This window comes from Schistocerca nitens, chromosome 1 (assembly GCF_023898315.1).
Source record: "Schistocerca nitens isolate TAMUIC-IGC-003100 chromosome 1, iqSchNite1.1, whole genome shotgun sequence".
Taxonomy (NCBI): Eukaryota; Metazoa; Arthropoda; class Insecta; order Orthoptera; family Acrididae; genus Schistocerca; species Schistocerca nitens.
In genome coordinates this window covers 637,020,002-637,047,297 of record NC_064614.1, presented here as the reverse complement: position 1 = coordinate 637,047,297, position 27,296 = coordinate 637,020,002, and the positions used below count along the sequence as shown (strand labels likewise).

At 37.6% G+C, this 27,296-nt stretch overlaps 1 protein-coding gene across 1 annotated transcript in view; it reads right to left on the bottom strand.

Annotated features, from left to right (window-relative positions):
• LOC126192064 (collagen alpha chain CG42342-like) overlaps positions 1-27,296 on the bottom strand; it is a 660,839-nt gene that overhangs the window by 567,416 nt on the left and 66,127 nt on the right. Inside the window, exons 6-7 of the mRNA XM_049932580.1 lie at positions 23,502-23,555; positions 19,869-20,048 (exon numbers count right to left, since the gene is read on the bottom strand). Of these exons, the coding sequence (XP_049788537.1) occupies positions 19,869-20,048; positions 23,502-23,555 (234 nt within the window). The remainder of the gene's footprint in view (positions 1-19,868; positions 20,049-23,501; positions 23,556-27,296) is intronic.

Here is a 27,296-nt window from a genome sequence, read left to right as displayed (position 1 = left end):
AGTCTACTTCGCATATTTTCATATGCTTATGTCGTATGGTATTATTTTTTGGGGTAATTCTTCTGATTCAAAAAGGGTATTTTTGGCTCAAAAACGGGCTGTTCGAGCTATATGTGGTGTAAGTTCGAGAACGTCTTGTCGACCCCTATTCAATAGTCTGGGAATTCTGACATTGCCCTCACAGTATATATTTTCTTTAATGTCGTTTGTTGTTTGCAATATTAGCCTATTCCCAAGAGTTAGCAGCTTTCACTCAGTTAATACTAGGCAGAAATCCAATCTGCATGTGGAATGCACTTCCTTGACTCTTGTGCAGAAAGGAGTGCAGTATTCTGCTGCATCCATTTTCAATAAGCTACCACAAGAACTCAAAAATCTTAGCAGTAGCCAAAACTTTTAAAGTCTAAACTGAATAGTTTCCTCATGGCTCACTCCTTCTATTCTGTCGAGGAGCTCCTGGAAATCTAAAAAATTAAGCAAATTCCAGTGTTACATTGTTGATTTTCTTTATTTAAACTTACTTGTCACCTGAATATGTTTTTTATATTTCATTTTATCTGTTTCTAATATCGTGTTATAATTTCATGTATTGACTTGTTCCATGTCCATGGAGACTTCTCCTTAATTTGGTCCCACGGAACAATAAATAAAAATAAAAATAAACTACATATCTATTAAGTTGACACATACGTTGAGAGAGTTTTTGTTTTGCATGTTGGTATTATGGTTGCTATGGGCTTATTTATTGACTGTAATTTTTTATTTGTAGTTCTCTGTGCTATTTGAGCTTACATACTGTCATTTTGTCATTTGGTGATAGTGAGTAGAGTTGTGGACATTGGAAAATAGAGGGCCAAATGGAGTAATCAGAACATTTACAACATATTTTTCTGTTTGAGTTCCATAATTTGCATTGTGTACAGGTATAATGCCCTTGGACAGAGCATGGCAGAAAAACGTTTTTTTCATTTTTAGGAGAATCGTTTTGACATTAGTGACTCTCCCTGTTCAGAAATACCTTTGGGGTTTGATGAAGATCCTTTAAACGCATTAATCCACAATGATACAGGTCAGTGTACTCAACAACTGACAAATATGATGAACTGTGACCATTCCACCATTGTGTAACATTTTCATGTAATGGGGAAGGTTCAAAAATCAGATGTATGGGTACTGCGTGCTCAAAGCCAAAATCACAAAAATCAGTAGCTGACTGTATTTACATCTCTGTTTGCTTCTCACCAACTGGCTCACGAACAACACCAACGATTCCTATCCTGCATCATTACTGGTGACAATAATTAGCATCTTTAAGGAAAAGAAAGGAATTATTGAGCCCAAACAATGTGGCAACTCCCATACAAAGACCTGCATGCATCCACAAAAAATTGTATTATTCATCTGATAGAACAGCAATGCTGTGATGTATGATGAATTGCTTCCCTGTGGTGTAACCATTACTGCTGACATTTACTGTCAACAACTGGACTTCTTGCAAATGTAATCCAAGGACAATGACCAAGAAGACTGCATTGCATTCTTCTGTCTTCCATCTGCATTCTACTAGACTGACAAAAAACAATATACAGGAGTTGAGTTGGAAAGTCATTCCACACCCATCTTATTCACTGATCTTGCACCCTCAGGTTTTCACCTTTTCTGTACGCTATCAAACAACCTTCAAAGCACTTCCTTCCCAGATGAAAATGCGGTCCAAACATGGCTTGATGAGTTCTCCACATTAAAACCAAATGATTTCTACAGTCACGGAATCGAGAAGTTACCCCAGCAATGGCAGACTGTTGTAAATAGCAAAGGAGAAAATATTATTGATAACTAAAGTCTCTGTTATGAGTACCTGTTGTGTTTATTTAACTTATGGAAAAACACTACAAACTTATGCACCAACCTAATACTTTACTTTTCTATATAATCTCCTTTCGCATCTAAATATTTTCTGCAATGCTGCACCTGCTTCTTTAAGCCATTTGCACAGAAGTCTGCTGCCTGAGAAATGAACCAGTTGGTAATTTCAGTTTCGAGTTCATTGTTTTTGAAATCATTGTCCCTCAAATCACTTTTTCAGTTGGAAGAAGAGGATATAATCGCTTAGCACAAGGTCAGGACTGCACAGAGGAGCTCAAAAAGTTCCCACCAAAAATCTTGAATCTTCTCCTTGGCTTTGACAGCAGTGTGAGGGAGTGCATTGTTGTGAAGGTGGATTATGCTGGATGACTTCTCAGTTTGGTTAGCACTTAACAATATACGTCAACTGTAATTGTTGACCCACAGTCCATGAAAGCAATCAAAAGGATGTTCTTTTCATTCAAAAAAACAGTAACCATCATTTTTCATTTCGAGAGTGGAGACTGCTTAAACTTTTTGGATTGGATGGACTTGAATGACAACACTGTATTGACTTTTCTTTTGATTCTGCATTGGTGTACGATATCCATGTCTCGTCGCCTGTTAACATTGTGGAAAAACAAATCACATCCATCTTGTCTATAGCACTCCAAAAACTGTTGTGGACTATGCATTAATTTGCTCTTTGTGCTGATCAATGAGCATTTTTGGTACCCACTTCACATCCAAGCTGTTCAGTGACAATCCTGTAAACTGAGGTTTGAGTAAAATTTTGGAATTCATTAGCCAGACCACTGATCATTAATTGCTCATCACTTTGAAGTTTTTGGTTCACTTGGTCAACAATGTCATTGATGCAAATACTGGGCCTGTCACTCCGCTGCTCATTGTGAACATTTGTGTGGCCATTTTGAAATTGTTGACGCTATTTTCAAATGTGTTTGACACTCATTATTTCAGGTTTACACATTAGGTATAACTCACAATAGATTTCAGCAACTGAAATCCTTTTGCCAGCAAAAATCTCATCACACCGCACGCTGCATGCGTGAAACTTGATTCAGGCCTACCATCAGTTAAATAAGTTAAATATTGGTCACAGATCTTAGTTTTGGAATATGCCTTGTATCTTTATAAAAATAATTGTTAACTTCAGAAACACAAAAGTAACATTATATTTGCTCCATCATCTCCTTAATAATCACAATCCCCAACCCAATATCTGTCTTTGGTTACAGAACTCCCATATCCAAAACACTCACAAAATATTCAGTCCTTAGATTCAAATTACCCAAGATGGTTATTGCAAGTATTTGATGATAGAATAACATGCCAGTTACATCAGAGATGTCCCACAGTTACCTAGAAATAATGGCACCTCATCATTTACATTTAGTGCCTATACATGGCTAGCTCCTGCCTGATGCCTAAAGCTTTGTACATATTTTAGCTGAGTGCTTCTTTTTGCCCCTTTTCTTTTTTCCTTTCTTGTCTAATGACCTTATGTGAAATTCCATTAAGTGTTACATGAAAGTATAAATAGCTTATGTTGTAAAATAACCGAAAAATGTACAAGAGGACCTGAATGCATAACTTTTGTATGGTAAATGACGGAAAAATATGTTAGTTAATAACTAGCATGCCACTAATCAGATTCACAGACAGATAAATGTTATAACATTTGGAGATGTCTGTTGTGCACCTTTTCTGTAAGTGATGTTTTTCCTTTTCCCCATATTAAATATACACAGTATGTGGGACAAATTTTCCACCATCGCAGGCAGCACAAAAGGCAACAAAGGTGGCTGAGTCTGAAGAACCTCAAAAAAAGTGTACATAATATTTCTAAAATCTGATAAAATAGTAATATGCAATGAGTTTATACTTTGAGAAAGATCACCAACATTCAGAGAATGAGTAAAAGAAAAAAGAAACATTAAAATTAAAACAAAAGTGTTTGATCATCTACAGAAGAGAATTTAATTTGAGACGCAACAAGAAAATTGTGGTATACGGATTCATAGTTTCACAGGGAGAATATCCCTTAATTATTTGACATAAATTTAGCAAAACAATCCTACATAAACTATTATTTTATTTGTGCTACAAAAAGGAGAAGTGCCTTAACAATTCTAATGGCGATAGAAAAATAGTTCTAAATTTGAGCATTTTAGGTTAATTTGACCAGGACTTCTATGAATATCAACCAAAAATACAAATTATTGAAACCAGTCACATTTACTATTCTTCCCACTAAATTGTTCAGAGGACTATTCTTCCCACGAAATTGTTCAAAGAATTATACAAGTTATTCAGAGGATTATACCTCCATCACAGAAGGATGTATTTCTTTTAATAAGGCAGAGACAAACTGTATGCACAGCTTTTGTCCACAACCTGTAGCAATGTCTGGTGACAGCTGATAGCAATAATAATAATAACAACAACAGCAATAATAATAATAATAATAATAATAATAATAATAATAATAATTCAGTGAAGGATCAAAGTTATATTGGTGATTTGAAGGCTTAGTGGATAATGATATACACGTAAATACCTTTCAAGGGTCACAGGCAGTTTTTCCAGTTATATTTACATCCCGTAAACTTTTTATGAACTGACGCAAAGAAAGATGACGTATTAAAGGTGAACAAGTGCAGAGAGCATATAAAATAAGAATTCCGTCAACAGTAGCAAACAATTTATGTAACATTGTGATTATACTTATTATTACAGTGATACTGTGTATGTGTTCATGTGTAACCAGACCCTGACAAAATTTGAAACTGGCCCCATTGTGTTACCACATTCACCCACACTTGTTGGGCATTCAAATTTGACAGTGGCCCAATGGTGGATTGCATGGGAATGTGAGGAAAGGCATACTCACTGTCAAGATTCTGGTCAACCATGTCTAGCTACCACAAAGGAGGATAGCCATATGGTGCACAAAGCACAGTGTAACCCCTTCACAGCTGCACCTGGCATCAATAAGCAAGTAACGGCATCCCTGCAACTTTCTGTGACATCCCACATCAATAGTTAGAAACTAACAGCAGCCGGACTACAGAATTACCAACCCATGTATGAGCTTCCATTAACACTACAGCACAAACGGCGGCATCAGAAATGGCGCCATGACTGGGAAGTATGGACTGCCGACAAACATCATCGCACCACGTTCAGTGATGAATAATGCTTCTGCACTAGACCAGATAATCATTGTCAGTGTGTGTGGCAGTGACCTGTCCCATTCTTACAATATTTTGGAGAGGCACAGCAGTGTTGCTTATAAAGTCACGGTATGAGATGACATCAGGTATGACTTGAGGTTATGGTAGATAGTTTTAGAGGGCTCTCTGATGGCACAGTATGTCAGAAACATCCTGCATCCTCACGTGTTACCTCCCATGCACCAGTATCATTGTTGTTGTTATGGTCTTCAGTCCTGAGACTGGTTTGATGCAGCTCTCCATGCTACTCTATCCTGTGCAAACTTCATCTCCCAGTACCAGTATCATAGTGCCATTTTTGAATCAGACAATGCTCATCCACACACGGCATGTGGCTCCGTGAACTGTCTGTGTAATGTTGAGGTGTTTCTGTAGCCAAAAGGGTTCCCAGATCTGACCCTAATAAAACAAGTGTGGGAACGTCAATAGCCAGCACATCAAGGACCAGTTAAACAGTTGTGGTCATCTTGCCTCAGTATTTCATGACACCCTTCACAATCAAATCCTGGGTTTCCAAAAGTTTTGCAAAGGGAAATTCCTTGACAGTTTCCTGATTTCCAGACAGTTTTACCATCTTTCCCTGACACATTTTGAGATCTGAAGGGTAAGTGAACAGGTAAACTGATAAAAAAAAGAACTTCTGTATTTCTGAATGTGTAACTAATGTATTTTGAATGAACAGCAAGTTATTATCTCCTTTACAGGATTTATGATCTGAAGGGTGTTATGTCCATTATTTTACAGGTATTGGGTGAATTTTCTTTAGAGAAATATATGAGTACATAGTCATCGAGAGTGAGTCTGTGGTGCAACACAAAATAATTACAGACAGGATCTGATGCTTGGACAGATGGTCATTCTCTGGATATACTGCAGCAGTTGCCGGAGAAATGGATCCAAGCTGACCACATGAGTGATGTTGGTGCTTGTAATGGGAAACTCATCTTCAGTCCACCGAGCTACTTCTTCGAAGTAAAAACAAAGGAATTCTTGCTGGTCAAAGCTGGTTGTCAGGACCAGTAGGGAGAGTTGAGAGTGCATCTGCATTGGAATGCTGAGCTGTTTGGTGAAAGAGAATGTGATAGTGATAATGATTGAGAAACAGGGCCCCATGACTGTGCCACCCTGAGAGACTGACATGCAAACTACCTGATATAATCCTGAAATCAAGTGCACTTGGTCTCATTTTGTTATTGTGTGTTCTCATGTTCACTTGTCTCCACTCTCGGGTCTTTCTATACATAATCAAATTTGGCCTAGTACTGCTTATGGAATTTCTAAACTGTTTTCTGATTACAGTGATATTCATTCTACAAGCATACTTATTTACACATGAAGTTACTACAGTTACACTATGTATTCGTGTTAGAACCAATGAAGTTCTGCAATCTTAGCACTGTGCATTGTATATAAAGACTCATATGATGCAAACTAGTCCTAGTTCTCTCATCCCAGAAATTCAACAGAATAAAATTAGTCTGTAGTTGCAATTTTTGTGTGTGTGTGTGTGTGTTTGGAAGAGAGCACCTCTCTCACCAACTAGTTTCACCAAATTATTAATGTGTGTAGTAATTCCACATGCACTTTATTTCAGAAAGGTCTTCTACTATTCTCTACTAACATAGTGTTGAACTGTTCAGTTCAGGTCAATCCCTCAATGATCAAGGTAGAGTAATTAATGATGAAGAATATGTCAGTAGAAAACCTATTTCAACCACATCTTGCACTACATGCAGTGAAAGAATTCCATCCCACTCTTGCACTTTGAAGCATTTCCCAGAGGTCAATATGCAAAGACATGATGGAGAACATTTACACCACAATCTCCTCTGTGACATTAAAGAAACAATGTTACCAAAAAGAGATTAAAGCAACTCACTTGGGCTCATGTGTGCTTGCCATTTTCTGGCCAGAGAAATATTCCTTTTCTTTGCACTTTTCCTTAAAAACTAATCTACTGTATGTTCAAAGTGAACAGAACAGCATAAATATTAGTTCAGTTACTTTAGAAGCTTAAAACAGCTTCTTAAACCAGTAAGAACTTGTCTTCAGCATACCAGTATGTAATGACTTTTTGTGATTTCAAATCAATGAATTATTAATAACATCAGAAATATTGTCCAGTTGATTTCTGCAACTGCCTTTCATCACCCATTTTGTAAATTCCTATGAAGAGTGAAGAAGTTCATCTTTCCCATGTCATCTTGTCAAGTAGAGAAGTGACAATAAGAATCAATGGATTAAGTTTCAAATACACAATAAATATTACGGTATATTGATAATTTTTACTTTTGGACCATCTAACTACAACTGAATGAAACACAATTTTTGTGCCATACGTTTTTCACCTTTATTCTCTGCAAGGCATCTTCAGTAGCCTGGAACATGTACATATTTTTACTATTTAGTTTACAGTTTGGGGCAATGTGCCTATAGGTTATAAACAGTTTTGGTGGTTGGTTTTTGTTATGATGTAGTAATATTTTTTAAATTCTACTTAAAGGTTGTGTGGACAATTTTCTACATCTTACATTCCTGTTCCATTTTCTTTTCGTGTGTGTGTGTGTGTGTGTGTGTGTGTGTGTGTGTGTGTGTGCCTACCTGCCTGTCCGTCCAGAAGGCAAAGGGGGAGGGGGGGGGGGAAGGAGAGAGAGAGAGGGGTTTTTTTTTATGGCTGCTTGTGTGAGAGCGATGATTTTTATCATTTCTTTCATTAAGTGCAGTAGGGAGTTTGTACTCATGTGTGTTTGCTCATTTGTCACATGTTGGTTTTTGAACATAATGAGAGTAAACAACCATGGCAAATACCTTATACAAATGCAAGAAAAATGAGCAAACACACAGCAGTACAGACTCCCTACTACACTTAACAAAAGAAATTATAAGATAAAAATCAGCCCTCTCACAAAAGCAGCCACAAAAAGTCATCTCTCTCTCTCTCTCTCTCTCTCTCTCACTCTCCCTCTCCCCCTCCCCCCACCCCCCACCCCCCTCCCTTTGCCTTCTGGATGGACACACACACACAAACACACACACACACACACACACACACACACACACAAAGAAAGAGGAGAAAAGAAAAGAAAGCTCACCAAAACAAATACTATTTCACACAAAACACATACACACACACGCATACACAAACACATCACACACATCTCAAAAATTACACTTGAAAGTTGGCACTAACATTCAATCTTTGGCAATAACATCCAACAGTTGGCAACACAAACCAAAACATCACATCAAAACAAATGTTCAGTTCCTAGTGCTGTGAAATGTGGAAAACAAGAAGCCCAAGTGGCAATTATAAGAAAAGGAACAGCACCAAAAATGTAACAGTAACATGTGATGTAGAAAATCATCCACACAACCTGTATGAAAGTAGAATTTAAAAAATATTACTACATCATAGCAAAAACCAACCACCAGAACTGTTTATAACCTATAGGTAAATTGCCCTAAACTGTAAACTAAATAGTAAAAATATGTACATATTCCAGGTGACTGAAGATGCCTTGCAGAGAATAAAGGTGAAACATGTATGGCAAAAAATTTGTGTTTCATTCAGATATCGTTAGATGGTCCAAAAGAAAAAATTATCAAATTACCATAATATTTACAGTGTATTTGGCTCATATGTTACAGTAGCCAATTTTTTATGACAATGCTCCATATGTTGAATGTGCAAAGAATGCATATTTCTAATACTGAATAGAAGAGATTTTATTAGGGTTGCATTCTCTATCTCACCTTGTTCTGTGACAATATCACAGATTCTTCTTTCATATTCTCAAACAAGCACACTGCATTTGCAGAGAACCCTTGCTCTACATTCATGTTGCTGTAGAAGAGACAGATTATCATTTTAACTGAGTGCAAGAAGTTTGCAAATTTGTAATCCAGAAGGCTCTCTGGAAATGATAAAACTGGTTTGGTGGATAAATGCACATTCACAATGCATACATTACTTGCGAGCAAGTTATAAGTTCACAGAACTCATGCATAAGAATTTTGAAGTTAGTTCTTTTCCATAAGTATTGGAAGAAGTTTATTCAGATGCTTCTGTCTCACAAGGAAATTAGTTTCAAAAATGTTATTAAGACTACTTGTAGCTGTTGACCAACATTTAATTCAGAGTTCAGAGAAATGTTCTAGGGATGAGTTTTTGAAGCAGTGTATTTCATTCTTCCTTGAAACTAAGTCATTTGGCTATCTTAGTGCTATTAACCATCTTCACTTCACTACAAATATCTAATTTCAAAGAAACAATCTTTTCTGGGAGTGAATTACTGTCATTTTTAATGTCCTAATGTTCTACCAATGCAGCATTACTCAACATTTCATGCTTCATTACTCATTTCATCAAGTTTTGCTAATCATAGGTAAGGATGTCTGTAGAAACGAAACTAATGTAACATAGAATGGGAAATTTTGGAGAAAGGATTGCACACCAACAGCCAAGAAAATAAAAAATATGAATTTTGCCTGCAACAACGAACCATTGGCATACTTTACAACTGCTTTGTAGCTCTTGCGGATAGGTTCGCATTTGTCCTTTTCATGCCCTTGATGAATTTCGTGATATGTGGAGTAATTGCCATAGCCCTTCAGGCAATATTTGAATTGTCCAGTCACCTAATAGAACAAACCATTACAGGAAACACATCACAGTCCATATCTTTTTCGAGCATAAGACAGTGCCCCAGTGAGTAGTAGAGATGCCATCCTCGATATCAAGGGGGGAGGGGCAGTGGGTTGGGGGCAGCAAGCTGCATCATAATAGACAGTGCAGACACTACACCTGCATGCACTGGTTTGCACAGCATGGCATTACATTACTTTGTTACAGTTATGGTATACATCAGTATTGTATTGTTAGATGTCCTGTGTTGACAGCAGCCAGAAACAAAACATTAGTGGGCCAAATTTAATAGACTTCCATCAACATCTGCCAACCCAGAACTATGGAGCCATGACTCAGGACACTGTGAACAAATACCAGTTACAGGTTATTTTTTAAAAAAATTAAAATACTTTGATTTTATGTGAATGATGAATTCACAACTTTGTCACAAATTCTCACACACAAATTACACTCCGTCACACACAAAATCATGCAAAGGTAAACGAAACTGGAGCCCAAGAACCAATGGACAACATTGTAGATTCTCAAGTTTGTCAAGCATGTTGGATGCAGCAACAATCAACCAACAACAAAAAGCTAACAACCAGTTGTTTCTGAAGCAGAATCTCAGAGTGATTTGTAACAAAATAACTATGTAGATTTGATTCCTTCCATAAGCAGTTAAATTCCTCCTAGTCTCTGAGAATTTCCTGACTCTTTCACTTTTCCCTAAGATTTTATGATTTTTTCAATAAATTCATGTTCTTTGTGAATTCCCAATTTTTTTAGTCTTCTAGACAAGTAGCCACCCTCGATAAGAAAATATAATCTAATTTAACTCTTATTTCATTTCTTCTATGATATCAAAACAGTCTGAGAAAATGTCATACAACAGCAATGTCATCATCATCATCAGCATCACCACCACCACTGCGACCACCAGCCATTTGCTGAATAAAGGACTCCTCCACATATCTATAAATACAATGAAATATATAAATGAAATAGGTATTACAGCCTTCAGCCCTATGCATCACATACCTGGAAGCATTTTGTGGAAAATGATCACATGGTCCATTGTACTATAACCACGTCTAGAGCCAGTCTGTTTGTCTGCCCACCCCCCCCTTTTTTTTTTAGCTAAGTTTAGCAAATATCTTGCACCTTTAGTTTTTTCATTCTTTTAATGCCTTTACATGTGTCTTCTGACTACTTCCAGAATAAAATTAGTTTCACTATATAATCATCTACGTTTCTTACCATGTCTTGAACTACAATATAATTTAGTTTAGCCATTTATATGTTCCATGTATTGATGTATTGCAACTGTGACCTCTCTGTAAGATGTGTAACAAGTCAGTTTTATAATTATTGTACACTTTCTCAGTGAAAAATATGGCATTACCTTTAGTTGCTTTTTCTTGTTCATAAATTGATTTATACTTAACTATGTTCAATCTCTCTCTGACCACACACACACACACACACACACACACACACATACATACACACACACACACACACACACACACACACACACACACACACACACACACAAAATATTATTTCACAATAATATGTTCTTCTATGGAGTAGTGAGGTATCAATCAGATATGATTTTAGATGACAGTTAATTCTGTTATCTATTAAAATCTTTATACCTCTAGGGGGCAAAACAGTGAACAACAGCACGTAACAGGGAAACAGGGAAATGTTTGCAAGCAGAGGAATCCACAACAAGGTATGAAATCTTCTAGCAGTGTAAGAGAAAATGCATCAACAGAGTGTAAAGTCACAGGTCAGTTGGATTGTTCAAATCAGCTAAGAATTATGAGTCTGAACATTCAGTGTCTTAAAAACAAGTACCTTGAACTTGAGGTAGCAGCAAACAGTGACCATATTGATTGTTTATGTGTTATGGAACATTGGTGCAGGGACAGTGAACTAAACAGCATAAACTTAAGCCAATATAAACTTGCCAGTCAGTACTGTAGGCAAAATGCCAAAGGTGGTGGTGTATGCATTTATCTAAATCCCAAGCTTAAATTTAAGTTAAGATACGAGGCTAAACCATTAATCATAGAAAAGGATTTTGAAGCAGTAACCATTCAGTTATATAGTTTAAAGAAGAAAATAATTGTTGCAGCAATATACAGGTCACCATCTGGAGATACTGAAGTCTTTCTTAAGAATTTGGAAGAAATGCTCAACATTTTCTCAAATGAGAACTCTACCATAATTCTTTGTGGTGACTTTGATATTAATCTATTGGTCCAGAGTCCAGTAAAAAACAAGTTTTTAGACATACTAAAAAGCTTCAACATGTTCCCCCACATATCAGCTCCCACTAGAATAACAGATTCCAGTGAAAGCCTAATAGATAACATCTTCTCAAATGTGCACACACGTGAAGTTGCAGTTACAAATGTGAATATAGGATTATCAGATCATAATGCACTAACCTTTAATCTCACTGCAACTCCCAAGGAGGAGGAAAATAAAAAGGAGTACAAACGATTTTTCTCTATTGAAAATTGTAATCAGTTCAAAAATAATTTAAAAAATGCAGTTTGGTCAGAGGTCCTGGCACAAACAAACACAAATGATGCTTACAATATATTTGCTTCCACTTTTATGACATACTTTGAAATGTGTTTCCCAAAAAAGCTTTTTAGTTATAGATCATCTGGATCCAAAGGGACTTGGATTACACCCGGAATTAAAAAGTCAAGTGAAACCATGAAATTACTAAGTTTAAAGTTAAAAACATGTCATGATCAGCAGTTTGTTGAGTATGTGAGGACATACAAAAAGACTTACCGCAAAGTATTAGCAAAAGCAAAATTATTAAGTAATGATAGATTAATAAGGCAAGCTAGTAACAAGTCCAGAATGATGTGGAAAATGGTAAAAAAAGAAACTGGGGGTCAAACTAAAGAACAGGAAATCAATCTTAAAAATAATGAAAATATTCCCATAGAAAAAGATGCCATGGCAAACTATGTAAACAATTATTTTGTAAATATTCCCCTTACTTTAAGTAGTAAATTTATGCAACAACCAACAGTGACAACTCCAATGGTAAATACCAGCATGATGGCAATGCCAACAAATGAGCATGAAGTTCTAAAAGTCATTAAATGCTTGAAATCCAAAATGTCCTCTGGTTTGGATGATGTACCTGTATCAATAATTAAGAAAATTGCTCCATGTGTTGTCAAACCTATAGTGCACATAGCAAACTTGTCCCTTAGTGAAGGGATATTTCCGGACAAACTTAAAATCTCCAAAGTGATACCTCTATACAAAAATGGTGACAGACATAAAATAGAAAATTACCGACCTATATCTCTCCTTCCAGCCTTCTCCAAAATAATTGAGGAATTAATGAAAATCAGGGTTACAAAATATCTAGAAAAATATAAACTAATAAATAACAGTCAACATGGCTTTCGAGCAGGGCACAGTACAGAAACAGCCATATTGGACTACACAACAGAAATAGTAAGAAATTTGGAGTCAAATAAACAGGTTGTTGGAATTAATCTAGATTTATCCAAAGCATTTGATACTGTGAACCATGTAATATTACTAGAGAAACTTGAAGCAATAGGCATCAGGGGTACTGTTAAAAAATGGTTTGAATCTTATCTGCAAAACAGGTCACAAGTTGTTGAGCTGAGGTCATCCAACAATCTTCACAATTTTAAACTCGTATCTGAACCAAAACAAATTGAAATAGGTGTTCCACAGGGCAGCATTCTGGGCCCATTGTTATTTCTAATTTATATAAATGATATACGGGCACCAGACAGCTCAGCCAAAATTCTACTATTTGCAGATGACACGAGTATCATAATTAGTGATATAAAAGAATCATTGTGTACTACAGCAGAGAAAACGCTCTCATACATCCAGTCATGGTTTTATTCAAATAAGCTGACATTAAATACAAAGAAAACAAACTTTATTCAGTATGGAAGCAAGTGTCAAAGGGAAAATATGTGCCTTATGCTGGATAGCAAACAAATAGAAAAAGTGTGCACTACAAAGTTTCTGGGAATGCGAATTGACCAAGATTTAAACTGGAATGAACACAGTGTGTATCTTACCCAGAAACTTAGCTCAGCATGTTTTGCCTTAAGAATAATATCCAAGGTATGCAGCAAAGAATGTATTAGAGCAGTGTATTTCAGTTATTTCCAATCAGTTGCAAGCTATGGCATAAGTTTTTGGGGAAAAACCAGGTCAAGACTAAATGACATTTTTATTATGCAAAAAAGAGCCATTCGTATCATGACACACAGCCCACCACAAACTCACTGTAGACCCTTATTCAGACAACTAAAGATACTTACAATACCATCAATATATATTTTCAAATGCCTGGAAACGATAAGTAAAAATAACTGCGATCTCCAAACCAACTCAAGCTACCATGATCACAATACAAGGCATTGTAAAGACTTCCACATTCCCTATGTAGCAAAAACTAGAAGTCAGAAACATGTTAGCCACTTAGGAATAAAGCTTTTAAATGCACTTCCATCTCAAATTAAAGAATTGAAAGGCAAAAATAATTTCAAGCATGAAGCAAAAAAATACTTGATGGAAAAATGCTTCTACAGTGTAAATGAATACCTGTCTCAGACTGTGAATTGAAACCTGTAGCCTATGATGTTTTCAACTTTGTAATTATGAAATTTAGGAAAAATCTGTTAACTATCCGTAATACATTTTTGTGTATATCCGTAACAAGTTTTGTGTATAAGGAATAGTTCATTATCTAAAAATTTTCATTGTGAGCATGTACTTTTGTTTTTTGGGTAATATGTTGTTGTACACTACTATTGTACTATGTGTATGTAATTTGTTTGCTGTTTGTATATGTTTGTCAATTTATTATGTGTATGTGTTGTTATGTGTTACGTGTAATCAAATGACAAATCCTATATCACATGTGTGATCTACTGGATGCTAAATAAATAAATAAATAAATAAATAAATATGGTAAAAAATTTTATGCCAGACTGAGAATGAGTGATGTATAGCATAAGTCATTTCTCCTTCATTACAAATGTTGTTACTTTTGTTTTCGGTCTGAGAGTCTTCTAAGACACGATATCCATCCAACATATATTCCGGTTTTGTTTTCTTCAATCTCTTATGATTTTAAATCTTTCTCACATTCTCCCAGAAAAATTCAAGAACAGTTTTGTTTCGATCATTCTATTATCATTCACTAGAAACTCTCACCTATTTAACAATTTCCTCTTCCACTGGCATATTATTTTATTTTGTTTGCTTCATATCTGCAACATCATTTGCTATTTGTATAAGTATCTTTACTAAATAACTGTCCCATTTGTTTATATCTGTATAACATTTGTTTTTTCTGCACCTGATGCTTACTTTAATATTTCAATTCTTAAATAAGTATTCCTTATCTAAATTTATGACAGCCTGCATGATGAGAGTTTCCTTACACCTATTTTTAGTCTGCATCTTATGAATCTTTGATTCCTTACAATTTGACGCTGGTGTAGGATCATCATATCCTGTATACTGACTCATTTTTGACAGCCTACAGTCTTACCTAGTCCTTAGTTTGGCGTGCATATAGGATTCTTCACGTAAAATCCACATATGGCCCCCTGACATACTCTGTAGACTTCCATAGGCTTTGCTTATGTTGTCCAAAATACCTACAATTTTTTGGAATTACTGACATCCTTCTCGCATGGATAGATTTATATCTCCATAACAGAAATCACAGGATCACTTTAATGAATGGTAGAACAGGAGAATGATGCCCTATATGATTTAGTTTCTGGTCTATTCCTCTTCTTAATCTCTTTAATGGACTATTCAAAAGCTGTAATGTTTGTCAATAATATTAACATAATAAACATATACCAAAACTCAGTTAAACCAGACACAGCTGAGAAGGTGGCTGAACATGCCAGCATCTGGTTTGTACAAAATAATTAAAGTCTTCATCTCACAATGAGTAATACTGTGGATACGCAAATTACTACAAATGACATTAGGTGACAGAAAGTACATTACCTCCAATTAAACATACCACTGGCACATACATTTCTAAAAGTACATTAATGGTCACACAATAAACTAAACATTATATTAGCTGCTGGTAAATCTTCCAGGTTTTATGTTTGTGGTCCTCCAAACATTTTTGTTCCCAATGACAGCTCTGGATGAAACATCAGGTATGAAAAAGTTTCACAGACCACAACCATATAACGCAGATGATTACCAGCTAACACATCTGGTCACGAAAGCCTTCACTGTAAAAATATTAAGCATAAAATCCTAATCCAGCAGGATAAAGAGTTAAAATGAAGTCAAAACATAGATAAACTAACAAAGAGCCCCAGTTTGGCATTTTTCATGCTTAGAGGTATCTCTCATGGTTTGACTTGAAGACTAGAGTGTTTGTCTATTTCACACACTTTCAGTATCTCTTATGTTACAGAATTATCTTCTGCGGCATCCAGCTAAGTAAAGAAAGCATTCATCCAGTACAAGAGTAAATACTGTGTAAGTAACACAAATCCACTTCTTAAGACCTCTTCAAAGATCGTGAAGATCTTTGATATTTTATACTCACTCCCTTAAAGACATTCATTGGTAATAACAGACATCAGTCTGAGCTAAAACGTGATTTACTCAACCACAACACAAAACACAAAAATACTATCCATTTAGACCTTTTCCAGGTTCAGAATGAGTTTCTGTGTTGTATTTCAAAAGTTTCCAACAACCTCCCAAGTGGTATACAAAAAGAAATTGTGAATACCTATAAACTGAAACAAAATTAAAAACTTACTTAATTAGAAATGCTCTCAACCAATTATATTATTTCCATATTGAATGCAAAGATTCCTGTTAGCTGCATGTGAGTGGCAAAGTTCATGCAAACCGGTTTTCGTTAATACAGGGCAAAGATGACTATAGTTAGTGATAAATATCAATGTGGTCATACAAACGTTGAACTGCCTATGGGAAATAAGGAGGAGCTGTTCAATATAGCTGAGGAGACAGTAGCTTATTTTCATGCCTGAATGAATGCATGTGGGAATGAATAAAAATAGTAGCATTCCACTTCATTATTCTGTGTTAAATATAGACTAAGCACGCACAAATACTTCATAGGAGTTTAACAACAGTACCATATAAATATGGTATTTGACTGCTGTTAAACTTTGTTAACCTACACCTTAAATCATTTCACATCCCTTACAATTCTCCTCCATGATTGGATTGACTGAACATGAAAAGTGGCTGAATGAGATAAACTTTCTTGATTAATGGATTGTAGCTATGTATTGTTGTGCTACCTGAAATATGAATTAAGTCACTACACATCATGTAAAACCTCAGTCTGTCACCTATTTTACTTAATGCACATGGTCATAAAATAATGGCTATGGATTTTCATACCAAACGAAAGCGCTGGCAGGTTGATAGACACAAAAACAAACACAAACATACACACAAAATTCAAGCTTTCGCAACAAACTGTTGCCTCATCAGGAAAGAGGAAAGGAGAGGGAAAGACGAAAGGATGTGGGTTTTAAGGGAGAGGGTAAGGAGTCATTCCAATACCGGGAGCGGAAAGACTTACCTTAGGGGGAAAAAAGGACGGGTATACGGGTATACACTCGCACACACACACATATCCATCCACACATATACAGACACAAGCAGACATCTCACAAGCAGACATATTTAAAGACAAAGAGTTTGGGCAGAGATGTCAGTCGAGGTGGAAGTGAAGAGGCAAAGATGATGTTGAATGACAGGTGAGGTATGAGTGGCGGCAACTTGAAATTAGCGGAGATTGAGGCCTGGTGGGTAACGGGAAGAGAGGATATATTGAAGAGCAAGTTCCCATCTCCGGAGTTCGGATAGGTTGGTGTTGGTGGGAAGTATCCAGATAACCCGGACGGTGTAACACTGTGCCAAGATGTGCTGGCCGTGCACCAAGGCATGTTTAGCCACAGGGTGATCCTCATTACCAACAAACACTGTCTGCCTGTGCCCATTCATGCGAATGGACAGTTTGTTGCCGGTCATTCCCACATAGAATGCATCACAGTGTAGGCAGGTCAGTTGGTAAATCACGTGGGTGCTTTCACATGTGGCTCTGCCTTTGATCGTGTACACCTTCCGGGTTACAGGACTGGAGTGGGTGGTGGTGGGAGGGTGCATTGGACAGGTTTTACACCGGGGGCGTTTACAAGGGTAGGAGCCAGAGGGTAAGGAAGGTGGTTTGGGGATTTCATATGGATGAACTAAGAGGTTACGAAGGTTAGGTGGACGGCAGAAAGACACTCTTGGTGGAGTGGGGAGGATTTCATGAAGGATGGATCTCATTTCAGGGCAGGATTTGAGGAAGTCGTATCCCTGCTGGAGAGCCACATTCAGAGTCTGGTCCAGTCCCGGAAAGTATCCTGTCACAAGTGGGGCACTTTTGTGGTTCTTCTGTGGGGGATTCTGGGTTCGAGGGCACGAGGAGGTGGCTCTGGTTATTTGCTTCTGTACCAGGTTGGGAGGGTAGTTGCAAGATGCGAAAGCTGTTGTCAGGTTGTGGGTGTAATGGTTCAGGGATTCCAACCTGTTAGTTCATCCCTATGAAATCCCCAAACCACCTTCCCTACCCTCTGGCTCCTATCCCTGTAACCGCCCCCGGTGTAAAACCTGTCCCATGCACCCTCCCACCACCACCTACTCCAGTCCTGTAACCCGGAAGGTGTACACGATCAAAGGCAGAGCCACATGTGAAAGCACCCACGTGATTTACCAACTGACCTGCCTACACTGTGATGCATTCTATGTGGGAATGACCAGCAACAAACTGTCCATTCGCATGAATGGACACAGGCAGACAGTGTTTGTTGGTAATGAGGATCACCCTGTGGCTAAACATGCCTTGGTGCACGGCCAGCACATCTTGGCACAGTGTTACACCGTCCGGGTTATCTGAATACTTCCCACCAACACCAACCTATCCGAACCTTGGAGATGGGAACTTGCTCTTCAATATATCCTCTCTTCCCGTTACCCACCAGGCCTCAATCTCCGCTAATTTCAAGTTGCCGCCACTCATACCTAACCTGTCATTCAACATCATCTTTGCCTCTTCACATCCGCCTCGACTGACATCTCTGCCCAAACTCTTTGTCTTTAAATATGTCTGCTTGTGAGATGTCTGCTTGTGTCTGTATATGTGTGGATGGATATGTGTGTGTGTGCGAGTGTATACCCGTATACCCGTCCTTTTTTCCCCCTAAGGTAAGTCTTTCCGCTCCCGGGATTGGAATGACTCCTTACCCTCTCCCTTAAAACCCACATCCTTTCGTCTTTCCCTCTCCTTCCCTCTTTCCTGATGAGGCAACAGTTTTTTGCGAAAGCTTGAATTTTATGTGTATGTTTGTGTTTGTTTGTGTGTCTGTCGACCTGCCAGCACTTTCATTTGGTAAGTCACATATATATATATATATATATATATATATATGTGTCTGTATGTGTGGATGGATATGGGTGTGTGTGCGAGTGTATACCTGTCCTTTTTTCCCCCTAAGGTAAGTCTTTCCGCTCCCGGGATTGGAATGACTCCTTATCCTTTCCCTTAAAACCCACATCCTTTCGTCTTTCCCTCTCCTTCCCCTCTTTCCTGATGAGGCAACAGTTTGTTGCGAAAGCTTGAATTTTGTGTGTATATTTGTGTTTGTTTGTGTGTCTATCGACCTGCCAGCGCTTTTGTTTGGTAAGTCTCATCATCTTTCTTTTTATATATATATATATATATATATATATATATATATATATATATATATATATATATATATATATATATAGAGAGAGAGAGAGAGAGAGAGAGAGAGAGAGAGTTAAATGCAATAATGGTAATTGTGGCATGCCATCTGCAACGAAGAATGTGCGAATTCCACAATTCTGTTTGGTAAAATGTCACTCAGTTTTCTGCATCAAATAAAAGTCAGTATTGTCATAGTCATTAATGGTAAAAATTATACAGCAATATGAGATACAAATATTAAATTTGTATATGAAATACCACAGTTCTTTGCAGTGGAAAATGCTGTATAACTTACTGGAGGACCAGGGACACCCGGGCTGCCTGCAGTTCCAGGTGGTCCAGCAACACCAGGTGGCCCCCTCTCCCCTGGTGGCCCTGGTTCTCCTGGAATTCCTTGTCGCCCGTCGTGACCTGGAAGACCTTCTGGGCCTTGAGGTCCTGGTGGGCCTGGTGGTCCAGGTTCACCAGGTTCACCCTGTGTATCAAGCACAAAGACATTCACTACTGTTCCAGTTTACATATCTATTCATAACAAAATATAATAAATATTATAGTATCAACTGCTCAATAAAATAAATTTTCTTAATATCATACCTACATATATTTGTCTGCATGGCCATCTTCCGTAACAGCTATTAAGATCGATTATTATTGGTTTTGCCATCGTAAGCTTACTACAATTAACTCAAGAGAATTTTACACCAGACAAATTTATTAAACAAATTAATGTGACCACCCAGCCATGTTCAGTGTCAACGTGCAATAACCACTCAAAGGCAGCAGTTGGTAGCATTAGCAGTGGAGGGTACATAATGCATGTCAGGGGTACACGGAAAACTGTGCAGTCTTTGTCATCATGTGGAAACAGAATGATTTATCTGATGTCCAAAAGGACATGATCACTGGCTTTGAAGCCAATGGCAGAAGCATTTCTGGAACAGCTAAGTTTGTAAGCTGTTTGCTTGCCTTCATGTTAAAGTATACCGTGCACAGCAAAGCAGCGCAATCCAAAACTGGCACTGAGGAAACTGTGGTGCACCACTGGCCGTAGATGACAAAGGTGAATGATGGCTGCAGAGATGTGTACAGGTGAACAGATGTGCCACTGTTGAGCTACTGACCTCCCAGGTGAACCAAGGAGTAGCAAGAATGTCTCCTCAATGAACACTCAGCGAACGTTGCTGCATTTGAGCCTCCACAGTAGGTACCTGGTTCATGCAGCCATGCTGACTGCTGTTCATCAGCAATGAAGGCTGGAATTTGCACACCAGTACTGCACTGAGTGGCAAGATGTGGCCTTTTCAGATGGAACCCATTTTATGCTCCACTGGTCAGATGGCTGTTGGCATGTACAGCGTGAAATGTCTGAAAGCAAACACCCTGCAAGCACTGTCAGTATGGTCCAGGTAGGAAGAGGGGGCGTTATCACCTGGAGCATCTTTTTCTGTCATTCCCTGGGTGATATTATCATTCTGGAAGGCACAATGGATCAAACAAGTGTGCATCTATACTTGGGGACCATGTCCGCCCCCACATGTAGTTTATATTTCCTCTACATGATGGCATCAATCAGTAAGACAATGCCACATGTCACACAGCTCACAGTGTACGTGTGTGGTTTGAAAAGCGCCAGAATGACTCCTCAACATGATAGCATCTAACAGAAGGACAATACAAGAAGTTACACAGCACACAGTGTATGCACATGCTTTGAAGAGCACCAGGATGAGTTTACCATACTCCCCTGGCCACCAAACTCCCTGGATTTAAGCCAGATTGACAATCTGTGGTACCATCTTGATCAGGCTGTTTGTGCCACTGATCCTCAACTGAGAAACCTAGTGTAGCTGGCCATGGCACTGCAGCTGGCATGGCTTCATATCCCTGTCAGTACTTCTCGGAACCTCAGTGACTCTTTTCCTGCACATCTCACAGCAGTCCACACTGCAAATGTGGTTATTCAGGTTTTTGACAGATGTTCACATTAATGTAAGTAGACAGTATAAAAGTGAAATGTGTCTTGCATAAAACTGCCTTTAATTAATTGCAGTACACTTAATACAGCAAAATCAATAATAACTGATTGTACCTAACTGTATGATAAATGATGTTTTATGTTTTAACAGGAACTACAAACTTACAATTCTTGTTGAATTGTTTTCTGAGAATCTGGCCTAAGGCACATTTTCTTCTGAATGTTTCATCTCCTACAGTGTGATAGACCATCAGATGTTATGAAGATGTAGTTAGTTAACTCAAATATGTCACTGAGTAAGTTTATGTGGAAAAATAAACTTACTACGTCCTCGTAACCTCTAAGGATGTCATCTACAATACAAGACAAAACCAGCTGGGCAAGTCTATATTGGAGAATGAACAATCTACACCTCCATAACCTCTGAGGATATCTACTGCTGCAGTAGCAAACATGTTATGCACCAAAATATGTCTTAGACCACGACTTAATTCCAAAATAACTGATGTCACCAAAAGTGTAAGGACCAGCTGGCACTTATGAGCAAATCTTGTACAGCATTATTAATCACACAAAGAGCATTAAGTAATATGGCTTATGAGGAAGCAGGAATAAATAATTCTAAGTTACCTTGTTGGAAGGTAAAGTCAGAGCAATTCGAGCTGAGGCTAACATTTGTTTATGAAAGGTGCAGCAGAATTAACGGTGTTCCTGTATTGCCATCTTCTACAGAAACTGAAAATGCATATTATTTTCTCAAGAAATGAGTACATAATATGTTGTTCTCCACACACAATTCAACACTTGAAAATTATTTTGACACCAAATCTGTGAATATCATAAAAATAATTTGTCTGTGTGCGTTTAGTTTCAGCATTATAAGATCACAATATAAGTATTCACTATATGAAGTACCACCATGTAACCAATACTGAAAGTTTCTTTGGAATACAAAGTGTGAGTGAGTCTTGTTCAGAATAGGTAGTTGCTCATGCTCAGCCTAACAAATTCCAAATAGTTCTGAAGTAATTTTGTGCAATTTAAATATATTTGGTTTATTACCGAATCCATTTCTAAGTTCTTGAATATAAGAGTATACTGAAGCATGCTGCAGACTCTGTCCTTTAAATATCTTATGCAAATAATCTTATCAAAAGCAAATGGAATGCAACAAATTAGTTTCTTCAGGAATATGTTTCAAAAACATTGTTAGCAACTATCATATGAAGTACAAATCCTGATTTCACTTGTAAACCTCAATTAAAAGAGCAATGGTTCTTTCATTTAAAGACATGTTTTAAAAAAACTTTCACTTCTTTTGTTATTTTCTTTCCACTGGTTTGATGTTGTAAGCTCCTGTTTTGGCGTATATATTGTATTTAATGTCCTCCATAATGTTTAGATTGCATCATCCAGTTTTTATCAATGTGTACTATATTTTCTCCCTAATGCTTCTTCCAGTTCCAAGTTTCTAGCTAGTTTAGTGTCTATTCACTATTATGTCTTTTCTGCTTCTAAGGACATTTCATGGATTCTTTGCCCTACACACACACACTCACTCACACACACAGAGAGAGGGAGAGAGAGAGAGAGAGAGAGAGAGAGAGAGAGAGAGAGGTAAGATGATGATGCTACACCTCAGGCCTTACAATCCAACAAGTCACAAAATTTGTTTAGAACTATGCACTGAATAGAAAACAACAAATGCATGGATTTTTTAAATTTTCTTTTCAAAATTTCTTACAATCAAATTTAAATCAATAAGCAATGGTATATATGAGATATAATTAATTATCACACACAACAGCATGCATTATCAGTCAACTACAATATTTTCAAGGGTAAAACCATATAACCTGAACATAAATAATTTTAACTTAAACAATTCTTTGTGGCTTCCCCTTACCATGCAGGATTCATGCATCATACTTAAAGCTTTGCCAGTGCTCTTACCTTGAGTTTAATTATTTGTTGTGCAGAAATGTTATGGCCAAGTTCCTGCAGACCCTAAAAATGTTACATGATTAACCACAGCTACAACATGCTAACAACAGAAGCATTAAGATAACAACGCTCCACACTCTACACTACAAAGAAGATTAATCTCTACACCAACTATTTAACAAGCTCGTACTCAATTTACAAGAGATTTTGCATGTTATTCAATAGCATCAAAGTTTAATAGTGTGGAATTCAATTTGTCTGATTCTGAAACAATAAAGCTTTTGTAGCAAATCGTTTTGCTGATATTGTGCTTCATAAAATTATGGAAGAATATTAAAATATATGTACATGAAACAAATATCATACTTCCTTCATTTTTCCTTCAATTTGCTTCAAAGAGATCAGTCAAATGAATTATCAGTATTATTTCAAATGTTCAAATACTGCAGTGACAACAGTAACCCAAAACAATCACTTCATTGTGTCACAGTTTCATTTCATTGATCTGGTTACACAATGAAAATGTACACATTATCTTTTTTTAATGAAGTTCTTTTAACAGTTGGAGAGAGACACATTCACTTACTGAAAGCTGTATACTAAGTTTACTGATGGTCTCTGTCAGCTTTTATGACCACTTTTGGCTGCTAGTAAGTTTTCATCAGCTCATTTCTGCACACGATACGCTTGAACAGGTCAGTCTGTGTCTGTTAACTGGCGTTATCATTGTCTTGTGCAGATTGTTGCATGATATGACACAGACAATAGTTTGCAGATACAGATTACAAGATAAACTATTATGGAAATGTGTAAGCATGGTCTGTAGATGGCTAATTATCAGCGTACAGCAGTCATAAAAAGCGATATCTGTGATCAAATCTGTCACTAAATTTAGTAAGCAACAGAGGTAGTTCTTGGTAATAAACTACTCCAATTTATAAGCAGTGACCCAGTAAATTACAACTGGACAAAGGGTACAAAATGGTGTATGTACTGTAATAAATAACTTTGATGCTGAAAGAATGGCTCAAGCTGTTGTAAATTGCATGGACATTTGTTAACAATTACACAACAAAATTAAAACACTAGGAAACCTGAAACAAAATAGTAGCTAATGCAACACACAACACTTTCTACCAAATCTTCACTGCAAATAAAATGCAGTGCTGAAGACGTTAGAGCATTCTACAGTACTAAGGCCTGTTACTGTACCACAAAAGCTTGTTACACCAGTTACCAAACACCTACAAAGCACAAACTATTTGTACTGCATGTACACCTCACCTTCACTGCAACTATCTCAGCGTAGCCTAAGGTACCACCACGAAGAGTGGTGACAGAACGCTTTAGTCCCTGTGAACATAGAGTTTCCTCAAGTATTCATGAAAAGATGTGGTACTATCATTTTAACAAGTATTATTGAAAACACTGGGCAAAAGTGATCCTGCAAGGCCTGAATATAGTCAACATTTATGTGACACATATAATAAAACTGTTCTATTTGAGCATATTTGTTTATTTATCTAGTTGCTCTACTTATTTTCTTCTCATAGTCTACTGCCACTACATTTCTTTCGGATTACAATTATGATTTTTAACAATATCCTCTACTGTGCACCTCTTCACTGCACATGTACCTCTCATAGTAAAAACCTTCATAATTTAAGTCAATTCTGTTTCTGTTATAACAGAAGAATGTGCTTAAATCCTCCAAGTTTCTTCAAAAAGAAGACACTACCCTGTGTCTCTAGATATGTTCCACAGTTTCTCAGACTATTAGTAATTTACGTTGTACAGCTTTTGAATAAATTTCTTTACATGTGAAATATCATCAGTGAACAGACTATACATTTAGATGACTTAGAAAACAGAATCAACTACTGTAATTCTTCTGGCTTGCCTGGTGATATATTGACATGTTGAATAACTGAGTCTTCTGCCGGTTGTTCGAGTCATTCTTGTATGATATTTTGATGTCGTGACTCACTGTCTTCTTCAGGTGCGTACTGAGACTGGCCCAAGGGAGAATTGGGTCCTGGATGATGCTCTGTTTTTCGACTCTGCCACATCGGATGCTCTGTCTGCAGACTCCACCCACCACGGACCACATTTAGTTGTCCACTCTTGCCACTGGTGCTCCGACTGCCATCTGAACCTGGCTTGGATATCCTCTGTTGTCGTGCCCATAATTGCATGCTCCGCTTTTGGTCTGCAGAGCATTAGGTACTCCGTCTGTGGTGCACGCTTGACAGGGTTGGTTTTCTTCCCACTAGTACTCCAACCATTATCCACACCTGGCTTGGCAGCCATCTGGTGTCGTGCCGATCATCTGAGGCTCTGTTTCTCATCTTTGCCACATCAGGCATTCTATACACTGATTACTGCTGCCTTGGCCATCTTCTGGTTGTCTTGCACATTGTGTGTGAAGTCCTCACCTGTGGCGGCAGGTTTCCAGTGATGTAATTCCCATAAGGTGCTCCAAGTGTTCCGTCTGCCCCACAGAAATGGTCAGGTATTCAATCCTATGTTTGCTACTGTTCAGCCTGTCTAGTGATGTGTCAACTCCAGTCTGTAGTGTCCAGTGCTCCATGAAAGAGCTGTTTTTTCAGTCTCCACTTCCATTTCTACCTCTCATGGAATCTCGATGCTGTCTCTGTTGCATTTTCAGAAGCTTGAGGGCTGGATTCCATGTGGTAATGTGTAGCTTTCAGTGATCCTGTTGATGAGATTCTCTATGACCTTGATCTTGATGGATTATTTTTTGAGACTGCCCTAGTATCTCAGGGTCTGCGTCACAATCTTGGTGTCACTTAGTTTATCGGTTGACCAAGTTATAGAGAGTGCTCTGCTATTGGTCCATTAAGTCTGGTATGCCTCTGGCGTTCTTTACATCTGATGTCTGCCATCCTGGTAGTCTGGAAAACATGTGACATGCCACATCGTCATGATATGTTGTAGATACTTGGCTTCTGTGGCCTCAGGTCATCCTTTACATTGCTGGCAGACGATGAGCACAACACCAGGGGATATCCAAGCTGGGTGTGGACAGTAGTCAGAACACCAGTGGCAAGAGAGGACAATTAGAAGCCCACCTGGCATGCGCAGACCACACACAGAGTGCCTGATTTGGTGCAGACGAAGAACAGAGCACCTAGGATCATTCAGGCATAAATATTGGACCCGATCCACTCAAGCACCAGCCTCAGGGAACACCTGAAGAAGACAGTGAGGCCCATTGAAATATTGCTTGAGAACAACACAAACAACCAGAAAGAGACCCAATTATTCAACATGTCAAATAAAATCAAGATTATGTTTGATTTTCTCAGAAAGTAACACTGATTTTCTCTGCCATGAAATTGACACTTGAACAAAAAGATGGACCATATGTACATTTTGACTTTTCAGTAAAATGCACTTACACACTTTTCTTTGTGTATTGTAAATAATATGAACAGCACATATTACATGCTGTTTTATTATATATTTTTAGATTATTATTAATATTAAAAAATTACAATAATGATGAAATTTTCTATGCAATGGTTGCTTTGGTAGAAAAAAAATTTCTGCTTCTTATTGTATAGCTGCTGAGATTTTGAGAAAACTGAACCATGATACAGGCTTTCATTGCAAGAAGTTTTCAAGCAAATACCTTAAACTGGCAGCTTACCCAAACATTTACAAAATCTCAGCATTTCCTCCTTACCAACAATGCAGCTGCCAGCTTGTCTTCAGTAACATATCTCTTATTTATTAACTCCATTCAGAGACAGCTTTTTCTTCATATTTTTATGGATACAA